The following is a 27,430-nucleotide window of genomic DNA, read 5'->3' on the forward strand; positions in this document are numbered from 1 at the left end:
TGGTTTGTTTAACAAAAAATTATGACAGCTGATGGCTTTCTCTTGTCCTACAGGATCACGGAACTACTTGTGAAAACTTGTAATGATAATCCTGAATTACCAATTCTTAGATCATGATAAAAATGTTAAAACTGAATGCACTATACATTTTTAAATGAAAACTATGAAAGGTATCTTGAGATATAAAACTTACTAAAGAGGTAGAAAGGAAATAAAATGGACTCTCTAAAAATCCATTTCTGTGAGGAAATGACTTAGTTTCTGGCATTAGCACTCTAGTTAATACTAAAGTGTAAATGCTGGAAAGGTGCTACCGACTGGGCAGTCCTATACACTCCCATCTATGGGGTGAGTGTGGGATGCCACAGTAGTATTCCCTCAGTCTTGGCTAGGGAGATGAACAGAACAGAACATGGGAGAATCAGAATCATTGGGAAACAGTGGAATTCCCCTTGGGCTTTGGACATGAAGAAACAATTGGAAAAATAGCTAAATATTTTTTTAAAAAATCTGTATTAGAAGATGGATAAAATATATTTGGAAATATCAAAGACTGTATTTTTGTGTTTACTTATTTTGTAAAAACTGGCATACTCAAAATGACTCATCATTAGTCCTAGAAAATAAAGATGCACTATTATTTTGTCATTTTCATTCTTGTTCTATATGGTACTCCATCCTTAGTATGTTTATTGCTTACAGACATACACGGTGCTCATGTCACATGCTCCAACACTAACCAATGTTGTGAAGTTGACTGGCCAACTGAATATATTTATCTAAAGAGAGATATTATCCAGGAGTTCTAAGATGAACAGCCTCTCTGGCTACTTTTCAGTTTTTTAAAGTAATATCATCAAGTCAAATAACTTGTCTCGCTACTTGGCCTGGCCTTTATCTGTGAAATGGGAGTAGCAGTCCTCCAGTGGCTCCTTCAGTTTGTCTTGAGACCGTCTCACAATGTAGCCTAGGCTGGCACTGAACTTTTGTCTTCTTCATCAGTCACTAGAATGTAAGGGTCAAAAGTGTGCTGAGTTTCATCTGCAAGCAGTCATCCTCAGTATCCCAGGGGAACTAGTTCTTAGGACCTTCCATGATGTAAGAAACAAACCAAGGGACGCTAGTGCTAGTGTCCTTCATTAACTACAGTGTGAGTACAATGAAAATAGTTATGGTATCTGGGGGAATACTGACTAATATGAAAATGTCTAAACGTATTTACACAGATGCATTTTTCCCCAAGTACTTTCGTCCTTTCAATCTGGAGATGCAAAGCCTGGACACTGGGAGGATGACCATGTTCTGTGTAATCCGCTTAGCTTCATAACTGGCATTAGGGAAAAAAACATTTTAAAACCTCAAAGAAGGCCCTGGGGAATATAGGTTTTTGATCATTAATTTGCTCAGTTGAGATTAAAGCCTGTACTTGTTAAAGCCACTCTAGATGATTAGAATGGTAATAGACATGGGGGCTGCTCCATAGGTAGAGTGCTTGCCGCAAAGCATGAAAACCTAACCTCCATGAGAGCTTGCCAGAATGTGACTGTGATCCCATTTTGATTGGTGGAAACTTGGTTGATTTCTAGCCAGTGTAGCTCAAAGTGACAATCTATAAAGTTCAGTGAAAGACACCCTGTTTCAAAAAAATTAATGTGGAGAAACAACTGAAGAAGAAATTCAATGTCCTACTCTATAAACAGCTAACAGATACAACTTATTGGCTTTTTTATTACCAAGATGACCCCATACTGCAGGTAAACTATGGTAAATAGCTTTTAACATTTTTAGCTTTGTTCTTGCCTGTATTTACATATGTTTGTATACTACTTGAGTGATGGAATTGGAGTACAGATCATGTGGGCAAAGAGAATCAAGCCCTGGTCCTCTGGCAAAACAGCCGTGCTCGCTCTTACCTGCTGAGCCATCTTTCCAGTACCCGGCAAACAGTTCTTGTCTTGTGCTTTGCAATAGTCTAATCAAATCCAAGGCAATCATTATACCACTCAACTACATGCTCAACTCAATAGCAGAAAAATTTGAGTGACTTGTGGGTAAAGCTCAAGAGCAGTATCTGTTATATTCCTTGGAAAATTGGCTTTTTATTTCAGGAACATAACCATACCTGTTTACACATTGTTTGGCTGCTTATAAACCACAGTACAACAGAGCTGTGCTGTAGTTCAGCCAACAGTCTGAAATGCTGTGGGCCAAATGCTGCTTAAGACTGTCTTCCTTCAGTTAAATCAAGTTCTGCCTTAACATGGCTATTATTTGCTGTAATAGGAAATTGGAAAACAGCACTAAATGTGTGTTTGTATTCGGGATACAGCTGTACCTACATTATAGCCTGGGACTTTTCAGCTGCTTACTACCACAAAAGTAGTTTACTAGACCAGAAACTGATTAAGCAAAGTCAAATGGTAAAATTTTCCTAATGTCATCATTAATCTGGGATTTGCAAGGCACGAGGTAGTCAAACTGGTACAACAAATGAGACTTCATTTGTTCCTTTAATATGTCTAATACAATCCCTCCTCTCTTATATAATTGGGTATAACTAAAATTCAAAAGCTATTACCTGTTTTTGTAAGAAAGCAGACATTTCTACTTTGATTCTTTCTCTAAAGTGTAATGCCTTGTTTGAGAAACACTGGCAACACAGATTAAGAAACTTATCACCTGTTAACAACATCACAGTGTTCCCAATCCAAGATACCTGAGTTTTTGTTTTCTTATAATCCCAAAACATTCAGTTCTGAGAACCATTATTAGTAAAGTAAGGAGGCTTTTCAAAATGTGTGAATACAGTGTTATAAGTAGGCAAATTAAAATGGCAAAAAGATCAAATGCCAAACACTGACAACTCAAGATTTAGAAGGCTTGTTCTTTGCTGCTAAAATGTTAATTTTCCTCAGAAATTGCGTTTTTTTCTATATTAAATAAAGCACTTATATAAAAATTAATCTGCTCGTCAATGAGCAGATGAGTACTCCATTTAAATGATCATCACAGATCCCTGAAGTTGCTATTCTGTCACCATTTAAGTGATGGATATTCAAATGAATTTTTCTGCATAATTTTTGTTGTTGCAGAAGCACAGTCTAAGATAGATTTAGTCAGTAACTCAATAAAAATGCAAATTTCTTAAAATTATTGAAATGTACTTGAAAGTAACTATCATGCACACCAGTTTGTAAGTATGCTTTCAATTTTGTTGTTGTCTACGGTAATTGTCAGTCTTTGAAGTTCTCTGTTGCATGTAGCTACTTCTCAAGTTTCCTCTTCTTCCCTCCTGGCCCACTGAAATCCATGTCTGAAACATCAGGAGGAATATTTATTCCTGGTATCTAAAAGTATAAACGGGAAAAATGAAGTGATTAAAGCATCAGATAGGAAATGTGTATCTCACCTTCCCCTTTAGCACTATCACTGTCGACTTCAAATAGACTTTCCAGTGGAGGGGGTGGAGTTAGAAGGGTGCACCGCACACAGTTATGCACAGGGAGTAACCATGGTTCAGAAGTAAGCCAGAACGGAGGTGCATACCTGCAATCTCAGCACTTGGGAAGATCCTTGCAAATTCAAGGCTAGCCTTGTCTACATAGCAAGAAAACTGAGAAGCTTCAACTTGGCCTATGTGTTTGTAATGTAACAGCTCTTTCTTGTGTCCAATTTGCCATATTGGATTTATTTTGCAGTAAACAGCAAGCACCAAAAGCCAAAAGGTTAAAATTCAGGATTTTAAATGGAGCACCTGCAGTTAACTTGTATATTATAAACTAGAGTATAGAAATAGGCAAGAGAACGGAATGGTCTTAAGGACCTCTAGAACCTCTCTGATGCCTGGAATCCAGTGCCAATATTTGGAATACCTAAGATCTTAACAAACTAGATGTTAACTTTTCCACACCATTAAATTAAGTTTGGTCTCACCTGTGGTTCCACAAGGGCCATGCGGATTTTCTGATGTTGAAGATTTGATGAATCTAATGTGATTTTTACTTTAACTTTATCAAAGACATGGAACACTGTACCTTCTATTCTGAGTGAAGGTATCTTGAAAAAAAAACATTTTATTAATATCGTTTCTTAAATATGAATCTCAATCCTACTTCCAGTTTACCTTCCATAGTAATTTAAAAGTTTAAAATTAAGGACAAGAAGTTGGGAAGGAGATGTGGTGGGTTCTGGGGGAAGTTGGAGGGGAGAAGTGAGGGATAGATATGATCAAGATATATTTCATTATATATAACATTTTCAAGGAATAAAAAATCCACAATATTAGTAAGCTTCTAGGTATTGAATATAAAAAGCAAAAAACCCACATTAAACCTCATAGCCTCAAATATAGTCTATTTTTGTGCACACTTCATCTTGTCACTAAGGTAATCCTGAATGACATCATTCATCTTAGTGAATTAGTTGTTTGTAGTAAAGTATCATTAAATATTCTCTAAGTTTAGGGCATGAAATATGGATTTTCTGTCATGCATTTTGAGATTTAGGATATAAATCTACTGTGGACTAATCTTCTGTACACTGTAAACTATGTTGTGATTGGTTTAATAAAGCTGATTGGCTAATAGCTTGACAGGGTAAGGTTGAGTGAGAAAACCAGACTAAGGACACCGGGAAAAAGAAGGTCAGAGTTCGAGGAGTCAGACACAGGCCAGATACAAAAGAAACAGGACGTGTAGAAAATCAAGTAACAAGCCATGAGCCACATGGTAAAACTTAGATAAGAAACATGGGTTGATTTAAGTTGTAAGAGCTAGTTAATAAGAAGCATTAGTAAGTATCTGAGTGGTTATTTGGGGGTGGCTGCAGAGACATACCTACATAAATACAGAAAAATTTTAACAATTTATAGTATGGTTGGCCAACTGTCAGAGAAAATATACCTCTCTTCCCCAAGAAAGCAAGAATCAGCAATACCATACCTCATCATCATAAGTAAGCCTTGGCTTTGGTTTATCTTTTTCTTCAAAAAAAACTGTACCTTCTAAGCCATACTTTGGAATTAGCACCACAATTGCATTCTTTCTTACAAAGAGAATATAGGCTTCCTCGCTTACTATTCCTTTGCTTTTGAAAAACAGCTGTAAAATACATACAATCTTGTTAGAAATCTTACTTTGAGATTTACAAAAATAATTTTGAAAATACCAATAAACAAAATTTCCCACTACAAACAAAAGGCAAATACCTGGGTATGAAAAGCTACTGATGCACGCTGAGCATACTGAGCCATTTTATGCCGGAAATTGAGATTTTTACATATATCTGAAAGCTTGTGTTTATCTGTCAACTCCGGATAAGTACAATCAGCCCCAATAGCCACAGCCAACAACCGATGAACGATTATGTCCGCATATCTACATAAAGAAGGTGAAATAAGAACAATGACGAATTAATTTTAAAATTTCTATATTAAAAGTTAACCATTTTTGCTGGGTGGCGGTGGCACATGCCTTTAATCCCAGCACTTGGAAGGCAGAAACAGGGAGATCTCTCTGAGCTCGAGCCCAGTCTGGTCTACAAAGTGAGTTCCAGGACAGCCAGAGCTAAACAGCGAAACCCTGTCTTGAAAAACTGAAGAAAAAAAGTTAACCATTTTCTCCCTCCTTTAGTTTTGTATGGAAAACACAATACCTTCTGATGGGGGAAGTGAAATGTGTGTATATTGGGGAGGCTAAGCCATAATGATGGAAGTCATTATCCATCCCAGAACAGAAGTAGACAGCTTGCATCATACAGCGAGTGGCCAATATCCTTAAAAGAGTGTTCAGGTACGGGAACTCAGGGGATTCAGCGCGGTCCAAAGAATCAGCCAAAGACTTGGCTGTATCAGTCTTAATTTCCAAATTCTGTCAATAAAAGGAAGAAAAGCACCAAATGAAACATCACAAAGTCAGTGGTATTGTCCTTCCTCCCTCTCCCTATTCCTGAGACAGTGGTCACACTGTGGAGCCCTGGATGGCCTGGAACCCATAGAGATTGGCTCGTCTACACCGCCAAAATACTGGGATTAAAGGCATGCACTAGCATGCCCAGCCAGAATTAGCATCCTCTCTTTAAAATATAAATAGATCAAATAAAAATAGTGTTAACTAGGGGCACTAAAGATAACTTTAGATAATGGCTGATTTATGCAGTACTAAAGCTTGAAAATTCCTGAATGTATCTGAAAGTCCCAAAGCAGCAAGAATCCTGAAGTTCCAAGGGAGAGGACAAGAGTGGAGGCAGTAGCGCCATTTCTTTGACATAGTCCAGTTTATGCTTGCTAATCTCTGAGGCGGTACAGTGTTTTCAGTATGGCTGGCTCCTCTGCAGATTCTTTCCTTCCACTGAAAGTAGAAGTAAAAGCCAGCAGCAAGCTAGTCAATTAAAGTTCAGGAAGAATAATGTTCTGCTGAACTCTACCATAGCAAGACAAACCCCTCCTTCCGCTACCATGACTTGGCAAGAAATAAGACAACCTCAAAAAAATCCCCCAATATGCAGTATCCTTGGGGCTGGGAAGCTGGGGCAGTTCAGATGGCGTATGAACTATAAAATCAGAAACTCATACCATACTATTCAAATAGTGACATTCCTTACATGCTTTCACAATAGGAAAAAATTAGCCTATACAAAATCCAAGGAAAACCAAATAAGTCAGAGTCATGCCAAGCCTAAGTATGATGAAATTAAAGGGGTATAAACGGCTGAATAAAAGTCCCCCTTTCCATGCATGCCATAAATAGCTTTTTTTTTATGGATATGATACAGGGAGCACTGAACTGGGGTGACCTAAGGAGAAAACAAATTACTTGTGAATCTCTGAAAGCTATGGATTTCATAGAAGCCATGGGTCTTAAGTTTCTATAACTATGATAAAATACCATGACCAAAAACTACTTGGGAGGAAAGGGTCTATTTCTGCTTACAGTTCCCTATCACACATTTCATCATCCAGAGATGTCAAGTCTGGAGACCAAGACAGGAAACTGAAGCAGGAACTTAAGTAGAACCCATGGAAGGACACTGCTTATTGGCTTGCTCAGCCTGTTTTCTTGTACCTGCTTAGGGCTAACACCGTTCACAATGGACTGAAAAGAATCATTAATCAAGAAAATGCCCCAAATGCTTGCCAACTAGAGGTCTTATGGAGGCATTTAAGTTCCTTCCTCTCAGATGATTCTAGCTTGTGTCTAATTGACAAAAGAACAAAAACAGCAACAAAAAATAGCCAGTCCACCACGTACAAAAGAAAGAGATGGAAGAGCAAACTATGTCTATGATACTGTAGATAACTTAGTTTAAATCATTTGTCTTTAAGACTGAGTGCTCCTTGGGATGGAGAGATGGCTCAGAGGTTAAGAGCACTTATAGTTCTTCCAAAGGTCCTGAGTTCAATTCCCAGCAACCACATGGTGGCTTACAACCATCTGTAATGAAATCTGGTGCCCTCTTCTGGCCTGCAGGCAGACATGCAGATAGAACACTGTATATAAAATAAATAAATAAATCTTTTTTAAAAAAAGACTGAGTGATTTTTACTGGACATAAAGGATGTTAGTATGTAGCTGGTGTCAATGGATATGTAGGAAGAGATGTCCAAACCCCAAGTCACATTTTTTAATATCAAAAGGAGCTACTGGTATAGTATACATAAGCTAAACTTTTAAGAAAACATGAATATTAATTTTTCAGTGTAATGGGTAGATTATGCTACAAACGCATGTGACTTTTCAATCTTTAAGACTTTACCTTGGACTTGGCTGCCTTAACAAGAATTTCATAATTGGAGGGAGGTGGAGCTGGATGTTTTCGAAGCAGAGCATGTTCAGAAAATTCCTCATGAATTTTTTTTGCAACAGAAATATTTGCAAGTAACATGAATTCTTCCACCATGGAATTTGTTTCTCTGCCAGGTGGAAAAGCATAAGGAAAGAGAAGCTGAGACAGCTATCATCACATTTACTCCAAAGTTATCTTTTATAAGTGATAAAATATTTCCCAGTGAGAACATTTGCAGGCAGCACATATCTATTTTCAGTAGCTCATGTTTCTCTAATTTCTCAGCTCCTATACTAATGGTTTACTACCTGTGTCTCTCCAGGGAAATTCTAGCATGCTAGAATTGTTTCAAATTGTACTCAAGGGGAAAAAAAAAAGGAAACGTCCCTAACTTTACTAACATAAAACAAAACCACTACGTTTATCTCCTCTTACAGAAATAGAGCTATGAAAATAAACTTTACTGAGAGAAGTACAAGCTTGGTCACACAGTATTATCTAAACTCCCCCAAATTTTACCAATATATCACTAATATATTTTCAATAACTAATTTGGGTGCTTATTTCAGGTGAGGCATTCTGCTGTAAATCCACATACACAGTAACACACACAACAGACACTTCTGATTCCTAGCTGACAGATGTGCAATATTATTCTCTTCATAGAGGTCACTGTTACACCAGTGCCAAACCTTAAATTCAGTTTGACTTCTCAATCCTTAAGACAATGACATGCCTTCCTTCTGCATAGTCTTTCTTTTAAGCCAGTTAATAAACCATCTGCATGCTGTATCTACTGCTTCCTTTCTCTGGAATCATGGAACACACTAATTTTTAATCATGTTTTAGTTATTCAACATTTGTAAATTCTATTAGCTTTTCAAGTATTAGGACCCTCCATATAGGGAAGTCAAATGACTGGGTACTTCAAGTTGTATAAATTGTAACAGTAGGATCCAAAGTTAAGAGTTTAGCTTCAAAAACTCTATTTTTTTAAAGATTTCTTAATGTTTCAATTATGTGCATGTTGTAGAATGTGTGCGTTTAAGACTGTAGGCCTGGGGAGGTCAGAGTCATTGGATCTCGCTGGAGCTGGAGTTACAAGTCAGCCATCATATATGTGGGTGTTAGGAACAAACCTTGGGTCCTCTCACAGGGCAGCAATCTCTCCAGATGCAATGCCTGGGGTCCCTCGTACCTCTGCATACTGTGTTAAGTACTTGAGAAGTCAATCAGTGCCATCTTTCTGTTTTTGCAACTATTACCACTTAAGTTCTAACATAAATTAATTCAAATCAAGGTAAATTTGAAATTTTTCTACTACCTTATCCCAATTTTATATAAGAAAAGTTAAAAAGATCACATTTACTTTTGCAAATCGTTAATAAACCAGGAAATTTCATAGCTATACAAACTGTAACAACTGTTTTAGGTATAAATACTCTGGTGATTAGTAATATACAACATATTACATTTAAAATTAATATTTAATATCAATTATTTTTTTTTAAAAAATCACATGCCTCAGTTCCTTGGTCTGTAGATCTATTGGATCATGAGTTTCACTGTCCATGTGGAATCGAACTTCTGGAGAAGACAGAGTCAAAGCCCTGAGTAAAAGTGAGAGCAATTAGACAGATGAACCAAGGACAGATAAAACATTCTATAAGTTATTCCCTTAAGTGATGAGTATATCAAGTACATAAACATTTTTCTTGGGAGGTTTTATGACCTCTATTAAGTTTAATGTCTGTTGGGGGAAGCTGCTTAGACTAAAAAAAAAAAAAAAAAATCACACAGAAACTATATTATATTCTAATATATTATTTAAATTACTGCTTGGCCAATCACTTAAGCATATAATTTCTTAAATTAGCCCATTTCTATTAATCTATATATTGCCATGTGGCTGTGTATTACCAGCAAGGTTACAGTGGCTTCTCCCTGACTCCGCCTTATTTCTCTGTATATATATCTTTCAGTCTGGCTATCTTCTGTTAAGCCATTGGCCAAAAACAGCTTCTTTTATTAACTAAAGGTATTCACAGCATACAGTGGGGAATCCCATATCAGATGTCTATATTCATATAAAGCCTAACTCTCACATTTTTATTAAGCTACATAAATTTGCAAGTACTTTGGGGCTAAAAGAACAGGCAGACTGGTATTTGACTTTCCATGGAAAACAATATATTGTGATGGGCAACGATGGGGAGGAACAGAGCAGCTCTTATATAAGTAGGTTAATAGCCGGGCGGTGGTGGCGCACACCTTTAATCCCAGCACTCGGGAGGCAGAGGCAGGAGGATCTCTGTGAGTTCGAGGCCAGCCTGGTCTACAAGAGCTAGTTCCAGGACAGGAACCAAAAGCTACAGAGAAACCCTGTCTCGAAAATAAAAATAAAAATATATATATATAAGTAGGTTAATGAGAGAGGATGTATAGGCAACCGAGTGGAGACTGATAAAATTACTACCACTCATACATCGTAAGGACAGACGGCTATTCCCTATTAGACTGCTGTGACTCTCAGAATATGCTATGCTAAGGGCTTTATATGTGTGGCTCTTAATGAGTTGAAGGTTATATAAATAAACAGTGTTTTTAGATGTGATGCTACTTTCGTCAAGTTCCACATCCAACTCAAAGTTTGTTTCTTTTTCTTCGGGTTTTTTGAGACAGGGTCTCACTTTTTGGATAGTCTCAGACTGGCCATTTAAATCAGGCTGGCCTAGGACCGAAGTCATAGATTCACCTGTCTCTGCCTCCTGAGTGCAGAGATTAAAGACTCTGCATGATCTGGAAGTAACTTTAATGATACTGGACAATCATGGAGAAATGAGGGAAAAAATTAATGATAACTTTGAGCAGCAGCTTTTGTGTACATACCTAATCTGTAAAGAGTTTTAAATTTCTTATTTAATTATTCAAATATGGTAGTCACTGGTTACACTTGCTGCTGAGCATACTTATCTGTGGCTGCAAGGAGTTTGGAATGATGGTCACTTGCATTCAGGAACTTAATTCAGGCACTCTGTATGAACAGTCCAGAGCCAGCGTTTGCATCATCAGCAAAAGCATTTCTGTAATTGCTTGTAGCATTCAAAATATAGTGAGAGCCCAGGCTCCAAGCTCTGAAAGGCTCCATACTTGGCCTCCACACACAGCAGTCTTTCAACACTGAAGCTATTTCTAACTGCTTTCTTTCTAACAAGTTTGTGCTGACACTCCTCCTCTTATGCCTGTTATGGTTAGGTAAATGCCATGATATAATCTATGAAGTACAGTCTACCAGCTAACAAAATTCTAACAAAATGCTCTAAAGACAAATATTATCTCAGTATAATTGATATTAATCATAATCATACACTAAAGCATGTCTTAGTAGATTAAGAACATACCCCTTTTCAATCCTTCCTTTTTTAAGAATTTTAGCTAGTTTATTTAGTCCACGGAGACTAGTGGTAATATCATCATTCATGGCTGCTGAATCAATTCTCATCTGTGCTTCAGCATATGTAAGAGAAGCCTAAGAAAGAAACCTTAGGTTAACGTAATTCTCACAACCAATACAAACGTATTTACTATTTGAACCATACTCTTTATGTACAGGCCACCATGCACGTATGGCGGTCAAAGAGCTAGCTCCTCTTCCTAATTCGAGACAGGGTCTCTCGTGTTTCCTACTTGATAAACCAGGATAGCTCGCTCATCAGTGAGTCTCCTGTCTCTGCTCCTAAGTCCCTATCGGAGTGCACTAGGATTGCAGACATGTACACTGCAACACAGCCTTTTCTTGAGTCTTTGGACTTGCACAGAAAGCATTTTACACACACAGCCACCTCTCCACCTCTAAACTGTAGTATTTTTATCTCATATTCCATGCTTTCAGGAAGCCTAAAATAAGTAACAAGAGAAATCTATAGATTCTTAACTTTATACCATGATTTCTAGTTTAACTCAGATATTCATTATTTAACATAATCAAATTTCCATTAAAATAAAGGAAATGGTAGTTTTTTTACATTTTCAGGATTTTTTAATAATAGAATATTTCATAATACTTTCATATTTTGTATATTTTAGTTAGTACTTGAATAAATCACAAAGCAGGTTCTGGCTGTTTTCTAAAAATCCTTTGCAAAAGGTCATTACTCCCCTTCTCACTGGCAAATAAGAAGAGTCTAGATATATTTTATAGGACACTAACCAACCAACAAACAGTCCTCAAAATGCAGTGAAAATGATAAGAAAAGTTTGAAGCAATCTCTAGTTAACAGACAATCCAATTATGAAGATTGCTGCTTCTGCTTCTATGTGGAAAACTAGTATTTTTTCAGATTAAAAGATAAAAAATTGAAATTCACAAACAGAATAAAGTAACCTAGTATAGGTTAAGTCAAGTTTCTGGGAGCACCTTTATCTACTAAATATTAAGTGTTCCCTTTCTAGAAAAATATTTTATTATGTTCATTAATTTTTTATTTCAATTCATAAAATTTTGTTAAATTATTGCCTCAATGTACTCTAAAATTATGAATCTCTAAAGGCTGAACTAATTCACACACCACTTGCTTGTTAACAGTTCCTGAACTAGTCGTCACAGCAGAGTGAGACTAGTTATAGAGCAGAGTGAGACTAGTTATAGAGCAGAGGGAGACTAGTTATAGAGCAGAGTGAAACTAGTTATAGAGCAGAGGGAAACTAGTCGTCAGAGCAGAGGGAGACTAGTTATAGAGCAGAGGGAGACTAGTTATAGAGCAGAGGGAGACTAGTTATAGAGCAGAGGGAGACTAGTTATAGAGCAGAGGGAGACTAGTTATAGAGCAGAGGGAGACTAGTTATAGAGCAGAGGGAGACTAGTCATCAGAGCAGAGGGAGACTAGTCGTCAGAGCAGAGGGAGACTAGTCGTCAGAGCAGAGGGAGACTAGTTATAGAGCAGAGGGAGACTAGTTATAGAGCAGAGGGAGACTAGTCGTCAGAGCAGAGGGAGACTAGTCAGAGCAGAGGGAGACTAGTTATAGAGCAGAACGATACTGACTTGGAAGAAAACAATTGGTTAACTTTCTGAAAACATCATTACAAGAAAAAGGGTCTAGAATAGAGGACAATTTAGCACAAAATGAAGATGAATGTTAGAGAATATGGGGAGAGGTACAAAAATAAGAAAAATTTGGCTCCATTCTGTTTGAACATCTCAGGTTCTACTGGAATCTAACTCTAACTTATTGTTATCCATGATGCACCATGGTAATTTTCCCAACACTACTATTTTTAAATAGGAATAGACTCAATTACTAGGGTTACCTTTACTTGAGGTACATAGGTTCTAAGTTCCTGGATACAGGACATTTACTACATAAAGTAATTTTGAATAGATCAATAACTGAGCAAATTTTAAATTCTGAAACAAACTAGGGACTGCTACAATGCTGAACCTAACTTTTTCAAAAGTATCTAAGAATTTGTTAAAAGCACCAAAAATTTGAAATGTCAGATATGAATCATAAAACTAACCTTTGAATTAATTACGCTTTTGGTAAATCTTGTTTTTAAGATTTCAGCATTATGATTCATTTCCCAAATACAGGAAAATGCCAACCTTAAGGAAAAAAGAGACGGTTATTTGTTTATGGGAATTAATTAATATAGTTAACAAGACACTCTTATAAAAAATGCAGAAATACCTGTCAACATTGGATCTTAAGGAGCATAAGTTAGAGCTAAGCAACTCTGGAACCATGTCAATCCTCTGAAAAAGATGACAACAGACCTTAGGTTACTCAGCCACATTCACACATCTTAATTTCCATCTACAAATAGCATCACGTGAGCAGGAAAGAGGGCAGTGTATTCTTGTAGTTTTAGCTAAATAAATCATGTATTTATTGTGATTGCTCATGAAACTAAAAGTTCCTGGCTTAGCCTTCTAAAAGATGAGGCAGGATAATCAAGAGTTCAAGGCTAGTCCTGGCCTACACATCAAGAACCAGTGTTCATTAAGACAAAACAAAATGCCAATGTGTTCTGATCAGTAAGATTGTAAATTTAATACATTTACCTTTTCACAAAGATAAACAGTTGTTCCTCTTCTGGCTGATTCCTGATCCAACGCATTTCCTGGCCTGATGAAATGGCTAACGTCAGCAATGTGAACACCAACCTTAAAAAGATTAAAATGAAAGGATGTCAAACTGCATTATTATTATTTCTTTTTTTTTAAATTTTCGAGACAGGGTTTCTCCGTAGCTTTTTTGGTTCCTGACCTGGAACTAGCTCTTGTAGACCAGGCTGGCCTCGAACTCTCAGAGATCCGCCTGCCTCTGCCTCCCGAGTGCTGGGATTAAAGGCGTGCGCCACCACCGCCTGGCTCAATCTGCATTATTAATAGCACAGACTAACAATGGAATTTAGATGAGAAAAAGTGTGGCTAAACTGAAAATGGACTCTGTCACAGCTCCTAACTCAACCTCTAACGTTCCCATTAGTTCCTGTAGCTATAATTTTATATTCTTTTCTCAATAAGAAGAAACAATGAACTCTAGAAGTGAATCATATTTAGCTAAGAGTACTGAGCCAAAATATACCTCCAAATTTCCATTACTGAGTTTTCTACAATGCAGGGCATCGTCTATGTCAGTACATCCTGGAGGGTCGACACTGCAAACACACAGATGTCTCAGGTCTTCTCGGTTTTTCATGTCCTAGAAAAATACCATGTTAAAAAGAAAAAATATTAACTTGAGTAACACAACAGCAACATAGCTCTTAGGAAATAAATATCCCCACAAAAATAAGTTAGATTTCCATGAGGAAACTTGACATATCCACTAGTTCTATAGTTTGGAAGATGTCATCTCTCAGAGAAAAAAAATCAAAATATTTGTAGATCACCTAATTGATGGAGCATGGTCCAAGAATGGGGATAAACTGTTCTTGGATTATGCTTTCATGCCCCTCCCAGGTATTGAGTTTACTTTGGATTACCCATCACAACTGCTATTGTTATTTGCTTATATGCCTCTATGGGAAAACACATTTTTGCCGCTTTCAGCTTGTTCTTGTGATTGTACACCTTACTTACGTGACTCTACTTAACACTCGAGTATAAACTGTCTGATGCTCTCAATAAAGTTGTCTACTGCATAAGAGTTTAGTCTGCCTCATTTTTAGGCTCTATTCTCCCAGATTCCACTCCTTTTAGAGCAGTAAACACCTAAAAATGCTGTAACTAAATGTGAACAAGTAGCCATGGTTTCTACATATTTAAAAACACATAGAGAAATTACATTAATTACACCCTGATCTGTTGGCTCAGTCCTATATTCCTAGATACTCAAGTCCGAGGCTGGAGAAATAAAAGTTCAAGGTCTACTTGGGTTACAGAATAAGATCCAGGCCAGCCTGGGCAACTTAAGACCCCATGGTAAAACAGGGCTGAGGACTCAGTCCAGTGGTACAGTGCTTAACTAACCTGTAAAATGCCCTGTGTTCAGACACTAATGAAAACAGCACAGAACAGAAACTCCCTAGGATAACAGATAACCCATAAAGTCACTGACTTCTTTTCAACTCACCTTCTCAGTAATACTCCACGGCATCTTGGGCAGGAAGCTAAGGACAGCCTGGGAAAAGGGCTGATGAGGAACATCATGTTCAAGCAACAGAACTTCTGTTTCTGTCTCTTTTTCTCCAACATCACCTAAATTTTTAACAAAGTGTCCCTGAAATGAAAAGGTATTATCAGAAAGGCACATTTTGCAAATAATATTTCATTATACTAAATATCTTCCAGGATTTTTACTCAGTGTTTCTAAACTTTTCTCTAACAACAAATTAAAAACCCTTTGGCCAGGCAGTGGTGGCACACACCTTCAAACACAGCACTTGGAAGGCAGATGGATCTCTCAGGTGGAGGGCATCCTGGTCTACAGAGTGAGTTCTAAGAGAGCCAGGGCTACACAGAGAAACTCTGTCTAGAAAAACCAAAAAGGAAACACCACCCTTTGGGCCTGGAGAGACGGATGTGTGGTTAAGAACTCTGTTGATCTTGCAGAGGGCCCAAGTCGGCTGCCAGCACCCACATGGTGACCTATAACTATCTGTAACTGCCGTCCAGTAGATCTGGCTGCAGCCCCTGCGGGCCTCCCTGTGCACCTGGCATGTACTGTGGTATAAAGACATACATAGGCAAAATGTCCATAACAGAAAAGCAAACAAGAAAGCAAACAAGCCTCTAGAAAACTAAAGGTGAAAATGAAAAGATTTTTCAGCTGCATATAAGAGCCTGGTTCTTAGACCATAATGCCTATCTATGTTTAGTACTCTTTAACCTTAATATTTTCAAAATTTGATTAAAATTTATTCAGGGCACAAATGTTTCCTCCATAAAGTTTATCAGTAAATGTTGTTAGGTGACTTGAGTAAAATTAGCCACATGACTTATACTAGAATTATATAAAATTCATCTATACTACTTCCTAGGTAAACCATATTTGTGTACATAAAACTATTACACTTTCACTAAAAGTCAACAGTAATTAATTTAATTAAACACACAAAGGTAAAATTACTATTTTAAGCTTACATTTGGATATCTAGAATTTCTAGGCCAACCATCAATAGCGACAATAATTCTCCGTCCTTCTAGTGCAGAAGCCTGTCTGGTTTCTATTCGAATTCGTGGAATTCTCTTATCAGCAGGTGTAAAGAGATGTCTTCTTGACTAGAAAAGAATTTAAAAAAATTATTTGCAGTCTGGGGATCAATCCTAGCAGTTCCAGCACATGCTTCGTAAGTACCATACCACTGCACTCTAACCCAGGAGAAATGACTGTATGTACACAATTTGAAAAACCCGGCAGGGGACTGCTAAGTTCCAGTCGGTGAGAATCATTTTCCAATAGTGCTAATAAGTGCTCTACTCACCTCCTTAATATCAGACTTGGAAAGCATGCCGCAATATGGTCTCCAGTTCCTTTTTATTATTCCTACAACTCTACCTGTAGCCCTCAACATTTTTTCACTTACAGCAGACTTAAGCTGAAATATAAAATGAAAATCTTCAATTACTTTTCTTCTAAGTAAGTTTTCTTCCAAATTAGATTCTGCACATGGACACTAATACATTCAGGTAGCAAATAATGACATGAATGACATGACACTCAGAACCTTTATGCCTCAAAGTTCTAGACATGAGCTTACCAACTGAACAATGCTTATTGTTCCATAACAAAGCACTCCATAAATGATAAATCAAGAAGCATGTATCTGATAAATGTGTTAGAACTCAGTGTTTTCCAATTTAATATGAGGACTTACAAAAACACATGTTAAGTATAGGAATTGAGACTGAGACTTAGTAGCAGTTTAGACTAACTAGATACATGTAGTTACTAATTAGTTACTATATACTTATTACAGTGAACATGTCATGTTGGATCTAGTCAATTATAAAATAAATGCATCTTCAAATTAATTTATCTCAAATTAAAAGTCAAATGAAGAATGTAAACCATGAGAAATAGATCCTATAAAATTTTACCTCCAGTGACTAGATTCAGCATGAATGCTATCGTCAGACTTCAGGAAATTAAATGTAACCAATGAAAAGAGCTACTCTTTTAATTTAATACAAGAGTGTTACCTCATAAAATGGGTAAGTAGGTCATTTCTAATAGACTTAACAACACATATGGAGTAACTCAATCTCCCTATAAGCATATTAGTAGAAATGGAATAATTAAGCATGTACAAAGACAAAGATACAGAAGCACATTTTCTAAGGAAATTTTAATACTGCAAAAAAAATTTCAGGAAATTTTACATTTCTATTTACTTAAACTTCATAAATTCAGACCATATCCCAAATATTAACAGACTTTCACTTCCAAACTCAAACAATTCTAAATTAAATACTTAAACTCGTTGCGTAAAATGTCATTAAAAGATGAGTTTGTATACTTAGAACAGAAATCATCTACACACATAACTTGTATTAAATTAAAAGTAGACTTGAGACTGGAGAGATGGCTCAGTATTTAAGAATACTGGCTGCTCTTCCAGAGAACCTGGTTTGTTCCCAAATCACACATGGAAGTTTATAACTGTCAGTAATTCCAGTTCCAGGGCTGTGACATCCTTTTCTGGCTTCTGCAGGCAATGCACAGACATGCTACATAGACATCCATGTAGGCAAAATACCCATACATATCAAATAAAAATGAATAAACCTTTAAGAAGAATTTTGAACTGTGATTTCATTCACTAAATATGAAAACAATGGCACGTTAAACAGCACAACAATGCGGACAAACAAAACCTGTGTTCTCTCATACCATGAGTTCTCTCTCCTCATCTTTCTCCACATCATCTTCCGTTGGACCTTCATCATGTAAAACCACAGAAGATGGTGCCACCCACTGACTCCTGGGCAGAAGCTCCACAGCCACAATGTCTTCATGAATAGCTCTATTTAGATGTTTAAGTCCTTGTATAAGTATCTGGGCAAACCAGCAAATGGCATGTGTTAAAATAGATTAAATGGCAGTAATGAAAAAGTTGTCTAATAGAGGGCAATATTCTGTATGATACCTAATTCTCTTAATGATTTTCCTATTTTAAAATAATAACCTGAGCCAGGCTTCTTGGGTAAGTAAGTACATGCTACACAAACATTGTTCATCTGAATTTGGTCCCCAGAACCCATGATGGAAGAAGAAAACTGACTTCTGAAAGTTGCCCTTAATTTCCCCATCATACTTTGGTGATGCACTCCCGACCCACTATCCACATCATATGACACAATCTTAACCATTTTAAAAATTAACATAAAAAATGGCATTGTTATTCATCATACAGGCTTAATTTTTAAACTTTAAGGAGAAAAATGCTCAAGAAATATGGCTTTTGTTTATGACTTCACCATAAACAATGGCGATTAAATAGTTGGGAAAATCAAACTACTTAAATCTCAAGATCCTGGTTGGTGAAAATGAAATCTCAACTAATTTCATAGACTGTGGTTGGTGAAACTCAGCAAGCCACAAGTCCAACAAATCTGATGAATAGCAAAACACTCGAAAAGCTGCTATCATGTGATGTGAAGCCTTCTTTCTGCTGTGCAGTTATTTATTATAGGCAGATATATAAAACAGGAATCTCATTTTAGAGTATTTGATGTTTCTCTTAAAAGGCAAGTTAGCAGAAATTTTTTAAATAATCAGTCTCATAATTCATTTATTAGCTGAGCAATGGTGGCACAGCACTCGCCTTTAATCCCAGAGGCAGAGGCAAGTGTGATCTCTGAGTTAGAGGTCAGCCTGGTCAACATACTGAATTCAAGGACAGCTTGGTTACACAAGTAGAAACCCCTTCTCAAAAACACCTCCACAGTCTGGTGGTGGTGGCGCATGCCTTTGATCCAGCACTCAAGGGGCAGAGGTAGGCAGATCTCTGTGAGTTCAAGGCCAGCCTGATATACAGAATTAGTTCTAAGCTCTAAAGCTACTCAGAGAAACCCTGACTCAAAAAAACAGGAGGAGAGGGGAAGTCCTTTATTATAATAGTGTTTATTACTCTTACCAACTAGAAAGAGAAGGTAAGGTAGAGAAATGGCTATCATAAGGTTTTTCTTGGAAGCATGCAGATCTGAAAAAGCCTACAGACCACAGAAAAATCCTGGGCACAGTAGTTCCACGCCTGTCACCCAGCCCTAATCAGGTGTAAACAGAAGGATCTCTGGAGCTTACTGGCCAGTTAATCCAGCCTAACTGCTGAACTCTAGGACAAAAGAAAGTCTGCAAGGAAATACACCAAATTTCTAAAGTATCACCTCTCCTCTGGCCTATATTCTCACAGGTAGATACATGCACATGCTAATTAAAAATAAAAAGTGAGGCAAATTTAAATTCTCATACAAAAATTTTACACCAAATATTTCCGTGTATAAAGATATAAAGGTTTATACAGAGGCCAGCAAGACGGCTCATCAGAAATCCTAGGCTTGCCACTAAGCCTGAGAGTTTGAGTTCAATACCTGGGTCTCTCTCTTTGCAAGGAGAGAACCAAACCCTGTCCAAGTTGTTTTCTAACCTTCACTAATAGTGTGCATGCATACATACATACACAAAAATAAAATTTTTAAAAACTTTAAAAGGCAAGCTTCCATACTGTCTTAGTTAGGGTTTCTATTGCTGCGATGAAACACCATGACCTAAAAGCAAGTTGGGAAGGAAAAGGTTAATTTGATTTACACTTCAGCAATGCTGTTCATCACTGAAGGAAGCTAGGACAGGAAGTGAAAGAAGGCAGGATTTTGGAGGCAGGAGCTGATGCAGAGGCCAGGGAGGGGAACTTACTGGCTTACTTCCCATGGTTTGCTCAGCCCACCTTCTATAGAACCCAGGATCGGCACCATCTGCTATGGACTGGGCCCTCCTACACCGATCACTACTTGAGAAAATGTCAAGGTGTCTCCTCAACTGAGGTTCCCTCCTCTTGATGACTCTAGCTTGTGTCGGCACACAAACCAGCTGGTATACCTACTTACCTCTTTTTCATCTTCTTTGTCTCCATGAATCCACACTGTAGCTTCTAAATAATTTTCCCTGCTAGCTCTAAATGTTCCTTGAAGGTATGAGCCAGATTTTATGCCTTGTTGGAGCTTACTTAAGGGAAGATGCTCTGAAAATATTATTTTTCCACTTTCTATTTCATTCTGTGAAATAAGCAAATCAAAAGTCTGTTTATTTAATGCATTGCTTTCAAGAGTATCATACAAGTTAAATCTACTTTATAGAATATACAACTGAGGGGCTGGAGAGATGGCTCAGTGGTTAAGAGCATTGCCTGCTCTTCCAAAGATCCTAAGTTCAATTCCCAGCAACCACATGGTGGCTCACAACCATCTGTAATGAGATCTGGTGCCCTCTTCTGGCCTTTAGGAATACACACAGACAGAACACTGTATACATAATAAATAAATAAATATTTAAAAAAAAAAGAATATACAACTGAATCTAAACTGAGAGTGGTTTATCTTCCAGACCACCACCGTCTAAACAACTCGCTGCAATGAAAGGGCCATCTTTTTAATGATGCTCAACATGGCAGCCACTAAGTACAAATTCTGTTGACTAGCTGGATATGTATAATACAGCTGGGAAAATGGATTTTAAAATTTAAATTACTTTTAAGCACCTACATGAACTAGTAATTAGTTATCAGATAGAATACTCCAAATCATGTATTTGAAAAAATCAGCCCAGTTGCATCTTTTAGAATTCTTTTAGTTTTGTAAAATAGTTAAAGACAAATAGGACTGGAGAACAACTGTTAGAGAAACAGAATGAATACACATATCTGGTCCTATTAGATACAGCTACTTTGGTGAAACAGCTGTCATGAAAGAAGATATAAAGTCACTGTTTTTTGTTGGTTTTTTTTTTTTGATAGTGGTAGATTAACCATTTAAAAATATATCTGACAGTTAAAGTATGAGATTCAGTGTGAAGTTCCACAGCTTCAGAATGGCTGCTAACTGTACAGAAATCCAATAAGGCTTTGGGTCTTATTAAAAACACTGCAATCCAGGCAGTGGTGGCGCACGCCTTTAATCCCAGCACTCGGGAGGCAGAGGCAGCGGATCTCTGTGAGTTCGAGGCCAGCCTGGTCTATAAGAGCTAGTTCCAGGTCAGGAACCAAAAAAGCTACGGAGAAACCCTGTCTCGAAAAGAAAAAAAAAACCAACAACAACACTGCTTATTTGTGAGGTCTTAAAATAAAATTTTTAATAAATTAAAATAGCTACCATTTACACTTATCATAGCTATGTGATATGATAAGCAACAAGAGTTACACGAATGCTTACAATTATACTTCATTCAGTCCTAATAATGGTATAGTTATTGCTATTTAGCTTACATACAAAGCCGATGTATTTAGCAGAGTTTATTTCAATAAGCCAATCACAGTTACCTTGTTTACAACCTAACTCTGTTCCTGTTCTCGCTTATTGGCATGTTCTAATTTTTAAATCTTTTGTAACTATAAACCTAATATCCTAGATGGCTATTTTTATATTTTATTTTCTTCAAAAACAGAACATACTGAAACATACCGTTTCCTCAGACAAGCAAGCAAGACGATCTATAAGCTCAGGGTTAGCAGTTAGGCTTTTTACATATTCCTCACCTGAAAAAAATAAAAACAGTCAGTGCTTTAAAACTCAAGAATCTAATTTTATCTAGGCACAAGAGAACATGAATGATCTTGTTTTGATAGTACATCTGCCATTTTTCATACATGAAACAAAAACCAATCTGTTGATGTAATCATGACTGAAAATGGGTCCAACATACATGAATTTTTACTATGTCAACTGCAAATAGTGAGGAAAATTAACAGCCACTATTTACAACTGCTTATTAAGCTCACTGACAACTTTAAAATGTAAAAAGAATGCGGGGCAGCAGTGGTGCATGCCTTTAGTCTCAGAACTCAAGAGGCAGAGGTAGGAAGATCTCTGTGAACTGGAGACGACCCAGGTCTACAGATGAGTTCCAGAACAACTGGAGCTGCTGTTACACAAAGAAACCCTGCCTGAGAAACTAAAAATAAATACAGTAAAAATAATTAAAAAAAATAAAAATAAAATGGGGGGCTGAAAAGATGGCTCAGCGGTTGAGAGTACTAACTGCTCTTCCAGTTCAATTCCCAGCACCCATATGGCAGCTCACAACTGTCTGAAGATCCAGTTGCAGGGGATCTGACACCTTCACACCAATGCACATAAAATAAAGTTAAATAAACCATAAAAAATATTTAAAAAAATAAAATGTAAAAAGAAAGATGGTCCAGCAATTAAAAACACCTGCTGCTCTTGCAAAGGCCCTGGTTTCAGTTCCCAGCACCAATACAATGGCTAATAACCATCCCTAATGTACATAATGCACATACATACATGCAGGCAAAAGATTCACATATTAAAAATTGAAAAACATTTAAAGATAATATTCAATTATACAGGAAAATGATATTCTGAGTCATGTGAACATATGGCCCAATACTAATTTTTATATACAGTTGCAAATATGCATAGAAGTGTTTACATTCAGACCTACACGTGAAAGCTGGGATTCCTTCTTCTACAGCTTTTTCTTTGTTTTTCTTGTCATTTGTTATAAGGATAACTTGAAGCTGGTTTTCTGCTGATATTTTCTTCAAATGTTCGTTGTACCATTTTGCCGCTACTCGAATGGCTCTGTCATTTCTGTCATTAGCATTTTCTCCCTGTTCTTGTTCAATGTAGGTTTCTCTAAATGTGAAGAGGCAAACCATGAAATAAAAGTTAACCAGCAAAAACAAAAATGTGTAAAAACTTCTGAGACATAAATGTTTGACAGCAGCTAAAAAGCCAGTGGTATACATATTTGGTTGAAATTTATATGGTCAGAAAAATTCTGTTAAGATCCTTTGAAGTTTTCAAGACAATTCTCTTGAGGAAATTTATGCTATTAGTAGGAAAATACAGAGGTTCAAATAGTTTGATTTCATAAAAAGAAAATTAGAAGCCGGGTGATGGTGGCACACGCCTTTAATCCCAGCACTCGGGAGTCAAAGGCAGGCGGATCTCTGTGAGTTCGAGACCAGCCTGGTCTACAGAGCTAGTTCCAGGACAGGCTCCAAAGCCACAGAGAAACCCTATCTCGAAAAACAAAACAAAACAAAAAAAAAGAATTTAGACTTCAAATGGAGATGTGGTGTAAATGTTGTGTGATGTTTTACTTTTTTTGGGGGGACCCACCACACAGGTCCCAAATAAATACACAGGGGTTTATTATTACTTATGAATGCCTGACCTTTTGGCTTATTTCTTGCTAGCTTTTCTTATTTAAATTATCCCATCTATCTTCAGCTTCAGGACTTTTATCTTTCTCTATTCCTGTATCCCTTCCTTTTCTTCTTATTCCGTGTCTGGCTGTGTAGCTAGGCGGCTGACCCCTAATGGCCTCCTCTCCTTATCCACTTGCTCTTCGTCCTCATTTCTCCTTCTATTTAAACTCTCTGCCTGCTAAGCCTGCCTATCCTTGCTCCTGTCTTTATTGGTCGTTCAGCTCTTTATTAGGACCATCAGGTGTTTAAGACAAGCAAATCACAGCTTCACAGAGTTAAACAAATGCAGCATAAACAAAAGTCACACACCTTAAAATAGTATTCCCCAGCAGGGACGTTAATAGTTCACTGGGTAAGAGGGATTAATAGAACTTTGGAGACCAGATAATAAAACTTTATTCAACAAACCACGGATTACCAGTCAACTGCTAGGCTCTACAGTGACTGTAGATCACTGTGTGATCATGTGTTTCAATGGCCATTCACTACAACTGCTAGGCTCTACAGTGACTGTAGATCACTGTGTGATCATGTGTTTCAATGGCCATTCACTACAACTGCTAGGCTCTACAGTGACTGTAGATCACTGTGTGATCATGTGTTTCAATGGCCATTCACTACAACTGCTAGGCTCTACAGTGACTGTAGATCACTGTGTGATCATGTGTTTCAATGGCCATTCACTACAACTGCTAGGCTCTACAGTGACTGTAGATCACTGTGTGATCATGTGTTTCAATGGCCATTCACTACAACTGCTAGGCTCTACAGTGACTGTAGATCACTGTGTGATCATGTGTTTCAATGGCCATTCACTACAACTGCTAGGCTCTACAGTGACTGTAGATCACTGTGTGATCATGTGTTTCAATGGCCATTCACTACATGAACCCTTTGATCATTCGTGGTAAACACTAAATCCATAGCAAAGCCTAGGTAGACCCCATAAAGCCACGGCTCTCAAATATGAGAGTTCACTTCCATATTTCTTTAGGTCTGCTCTTCAAAGCCATCTTCTCAGCACTACTTTACTCCCTACCATTAACTGTATTACCAATGCTTCCACGGTGTGTCCAACCTTTTGACGCTGCAACATAATTTTGTGAATCTACAAATGCGTTGGGCCACATATGTAACATTCTGGTGCACAGGGCTCCTCTGGTTACAAATCTAATAAATCTAAGCTTATCAGTAAATGCAATGGTCATTAAGTTTGAATTTGGTTTTAATGTGACAGACTTAAGAAACAAAATCCATGAGATTTGCTTAGTGTCCTAAAAGTCTTCCAATATTGCTAAGTCCTACTCAAAGCACTTGAACTAAGAAATCTTGCTAAGCCTCCATTAGGAATCTGATGAACATGTTCCATACAACCTCAGTCTGGTTCTGTCTATGGAGTCTAAGGCGATGCAATGACTGAGCAGCCCACAGACACTTTTATTCTGTGTATATGGGTGTGCATGCGTGCACGTGCGTGTTTAAGCAATATTTAGTTTCAAGATACAAGAAAGAGCTACAACTGACAAGGTACGAAAACATGTGGATAATTAAACTTGGCACTACTTGTATACACATGGCGTAGGCCAAACATGCTGCTAAGCACCTCCAACCTGTAAGATAGATTTCATACAACAAAAAACTACTTAGTCCACAATATCAATAATGTCAAGGTCGAGAAAGTGACTTTAAGTGTCATAGATAACCACTGTACACTATCTGTGATAACGGGAAATCCCATATGTTCTGAAAGCACCCATTTAATTCAAAAGTCATGAACCTAAATTATAATAAAGGACTGCTTTTTGAAATCCAAATTTAATAAATCAGCTGTAAGATATTAGTTTAAATTTTAAAGCTTATTTTTTTTTTTTTTTTTTGGATTTTCGAGACAGGGTTTCTCCATAGCTTTTGGTTCCTGTCCTGGAACTAGCTTTTCTAGACCTGGCTGGCCTGGAACGCACAGAGATCCGCCTGCCTCTACCTCCCGAGTGCTGGGATTAAAGGCGCACGCCACCACCTCCCGGCAATTTTAAAGCTTATTAATCATATGTTCATTTTTAAAAATCTTTTTTGCCGACTCACTCGTTTTGTACCAGCTGTATGCTATTTATATGCACGGCATCGCAGGAGCCCAAATGATCTCCTCTCCAAAGAGCCATCATTCAGCTCAATATACACAACTTCCACGAGGATTCTGATAGCTAGTAGATCCAGTTTAAGGTGTGAGCCCACTAACACTGTGACCTTACCTGAGTCCCACTCAGCAGCGTCTTCCACACAGCCAAGAACAACCCAACAGCACACGGAACTACAGATCGGCTTTGACAAATGAATTCCCAGGCACTTTCTTGGTTTGTTTGTTTGTTTTGTTTTTTCAAGACAGGATTTCTCTGTAGCTTTGGAGCCTATCCTGAAACTAGCTTTTGTAGACCAGGCTGGCCTCGAACTCACAGAGATCCGCCTGCCTCTGCCTCCCCAGCGCCCAGGCACTTTCTGATAACTTTCGGTAAGCCTACGGTCTTGTGAGACTTACTTATGGTGCTCGTTAGTGAATGTGTAAAAATGCTTCTCCCGGTTATTCGTCACATCCCTGATCCGCTTATAGATGGGGGCACTCCGGTTTCTCACTTCCTGCAGGACTGTCTGGAGCACAATGACATTCCTGATAGCTGGGTCTTCCAGAACATCAATCTTAAAAACAAAAGCAAAAAGTTAATTTTCCCCATGTTCACGTAGAAACTGTTTCTGTCAAGCCTAAAATCTTGACAGTTTCATACACCGGCTCTCCGTTGGGCCAAAGTGTCACTTTGCTGTAGAACAAGTGACAACAGTCACTCGGCCCTGCAGGCTTGAGAAGAGCACCCGCAAACGGACCACAAAAGTTTGCAGTATTAAAACTATTAACGAATAAATCTGCTGGCCCACACAGTTTTTGTTCGTAGGCACTTACAAGCTGCCTGGGGGTCGCAATCTGGAGGCCACAGAAGCCCAGGTCCCCGGCTTCCAGGCACTTATAATCTAAAGTAGAAGAGACACCAGGAGTTAGAAAATTAACGTGTCGAAAACTACGACTCCAAGAACCGAAAAAAAACATGTAAATAAATAAAACAACAAAGTTAGGGAAATGTACCTCAGCCTGGACAACTGGAAGCGAGGGTGGCCTTGGTACCTGCCTCTGCATCCCGAGACCCGCCACCCTCGGTTTCCCTATCTGCCACGCCCCCTTGTCACCACGCGGCCCGCCGGCCCACGCACCTGGTGCAGCAGCACGTTGGTGTCCGGCAGGAGGTAGTGCGGCCACGGGCAGAGGCTGCTCGCCTGGTCGCCGGGCTGCGACTCCAGAGCCGGGGCCGCATGCGCCCGGTCGCAGGCGGCGCAGGCCGGGGCCCCGCAGCCGATGTCATCCCGCAGGTAGTGCTCGCGCACGATCTTCACCACGCCGCCCGCGCGGGTCTTTTTTAAGAACGTTTTGGACTTGAGCATCTTGGCTCCCGGCGTAGAATCCGGACCCGGGCGGAATCCCGACCGCTACAGAACTCCGGCCGAAAACACGTCAGGTCAGAAACGGAGGCGCCTTAGCAAGCAGCCCCAAGCATTTCCTCCTCTTCCCGCGAGCTGCTAATACGCACGTCTCGCGAGAAAACACGCCACGCCTGACTGGTCGTGTTAGTCCCTTGATTATCGAGGCGATTGGGCCACAGTATATATTTCCGCCCGCAGCTGGGCGGGGTTCGTCTCCGAACTACCACTCCC

The 27,430-nt window shown here is 38.3% G+C and overlaps 1 protein-coding gene across 2 annotated transcripts; it reads right to left on the bottom strand.

Annotated features, from left to right (window-relative positions):
- Positions 1–134: 134 nt before the first annotated feature.
- On the bottom strand, positions 135–27,277 carry Dis3 (DIS3 exosome endoribonuclease and 3''-5'' exoribonuclease). Of its 2 annotated transcripts, none has more exons than XM_075949276.1 (21): positions 26,933–27,277; positions 26,211–26,368; positions 22,906–23,099; positions 21,903–21,976; positions 20,334–20,501; positions 18,121–18,285; positions 16,712–16,825; positions 16,371–16,508; positions 15,361–15,507; positions 14,371–14,487; positions 13,845–13,946; positions 13,471–13,535; positions 13,301–13,385; positions 11,184–11,311; positions 9,306–9,392; positions 7,753–7,909; positions 5,653–5,867; positions 5,207–5,375; positions 4,941–5,099; positions 3,934–4,056; positions 135–3,347 (listed from the first exon to the last, which is right to left on the bottom strand). In XM_075949276.1, exons 1-21 carry the CDS (start codon positions 27,158–27,160, stop codon positions 3,264–3,266), a joined length of 2,877 nt encoding a protein of 958 aa, XP_075805391.1. In that variant the 5' UTR covers positions 27,161–27,277; the 3' UTR covers positions 135–3,263. The 2 variants fall into 2 exon arrangements, with proteins under 2 accessions (XP_075805391.1, XP_075805392.1); XM_075949277.1 differs by lacking the exon at positions 26,211–26,368 and adding an exon at positions 26,628–26,695.
- Positions 27,278–27,430: the final 153 nt, after the last annotated feature.

Source organism: Microtus pennsylvanicus, chromosome 15 (assembly GCF_037038515.1).
Source record: "Microtus pennsylvanicus isolate mMicPen1 chromosome 15, mMicPen1.hap1, whole genome shotgun sequence".
Lineage (NCBI taxonomy): Eukaryota > Metazoa > Chordata > Mammalia > Rodentia > Cricetidae > Microtus > Microtus pennsylvanicus.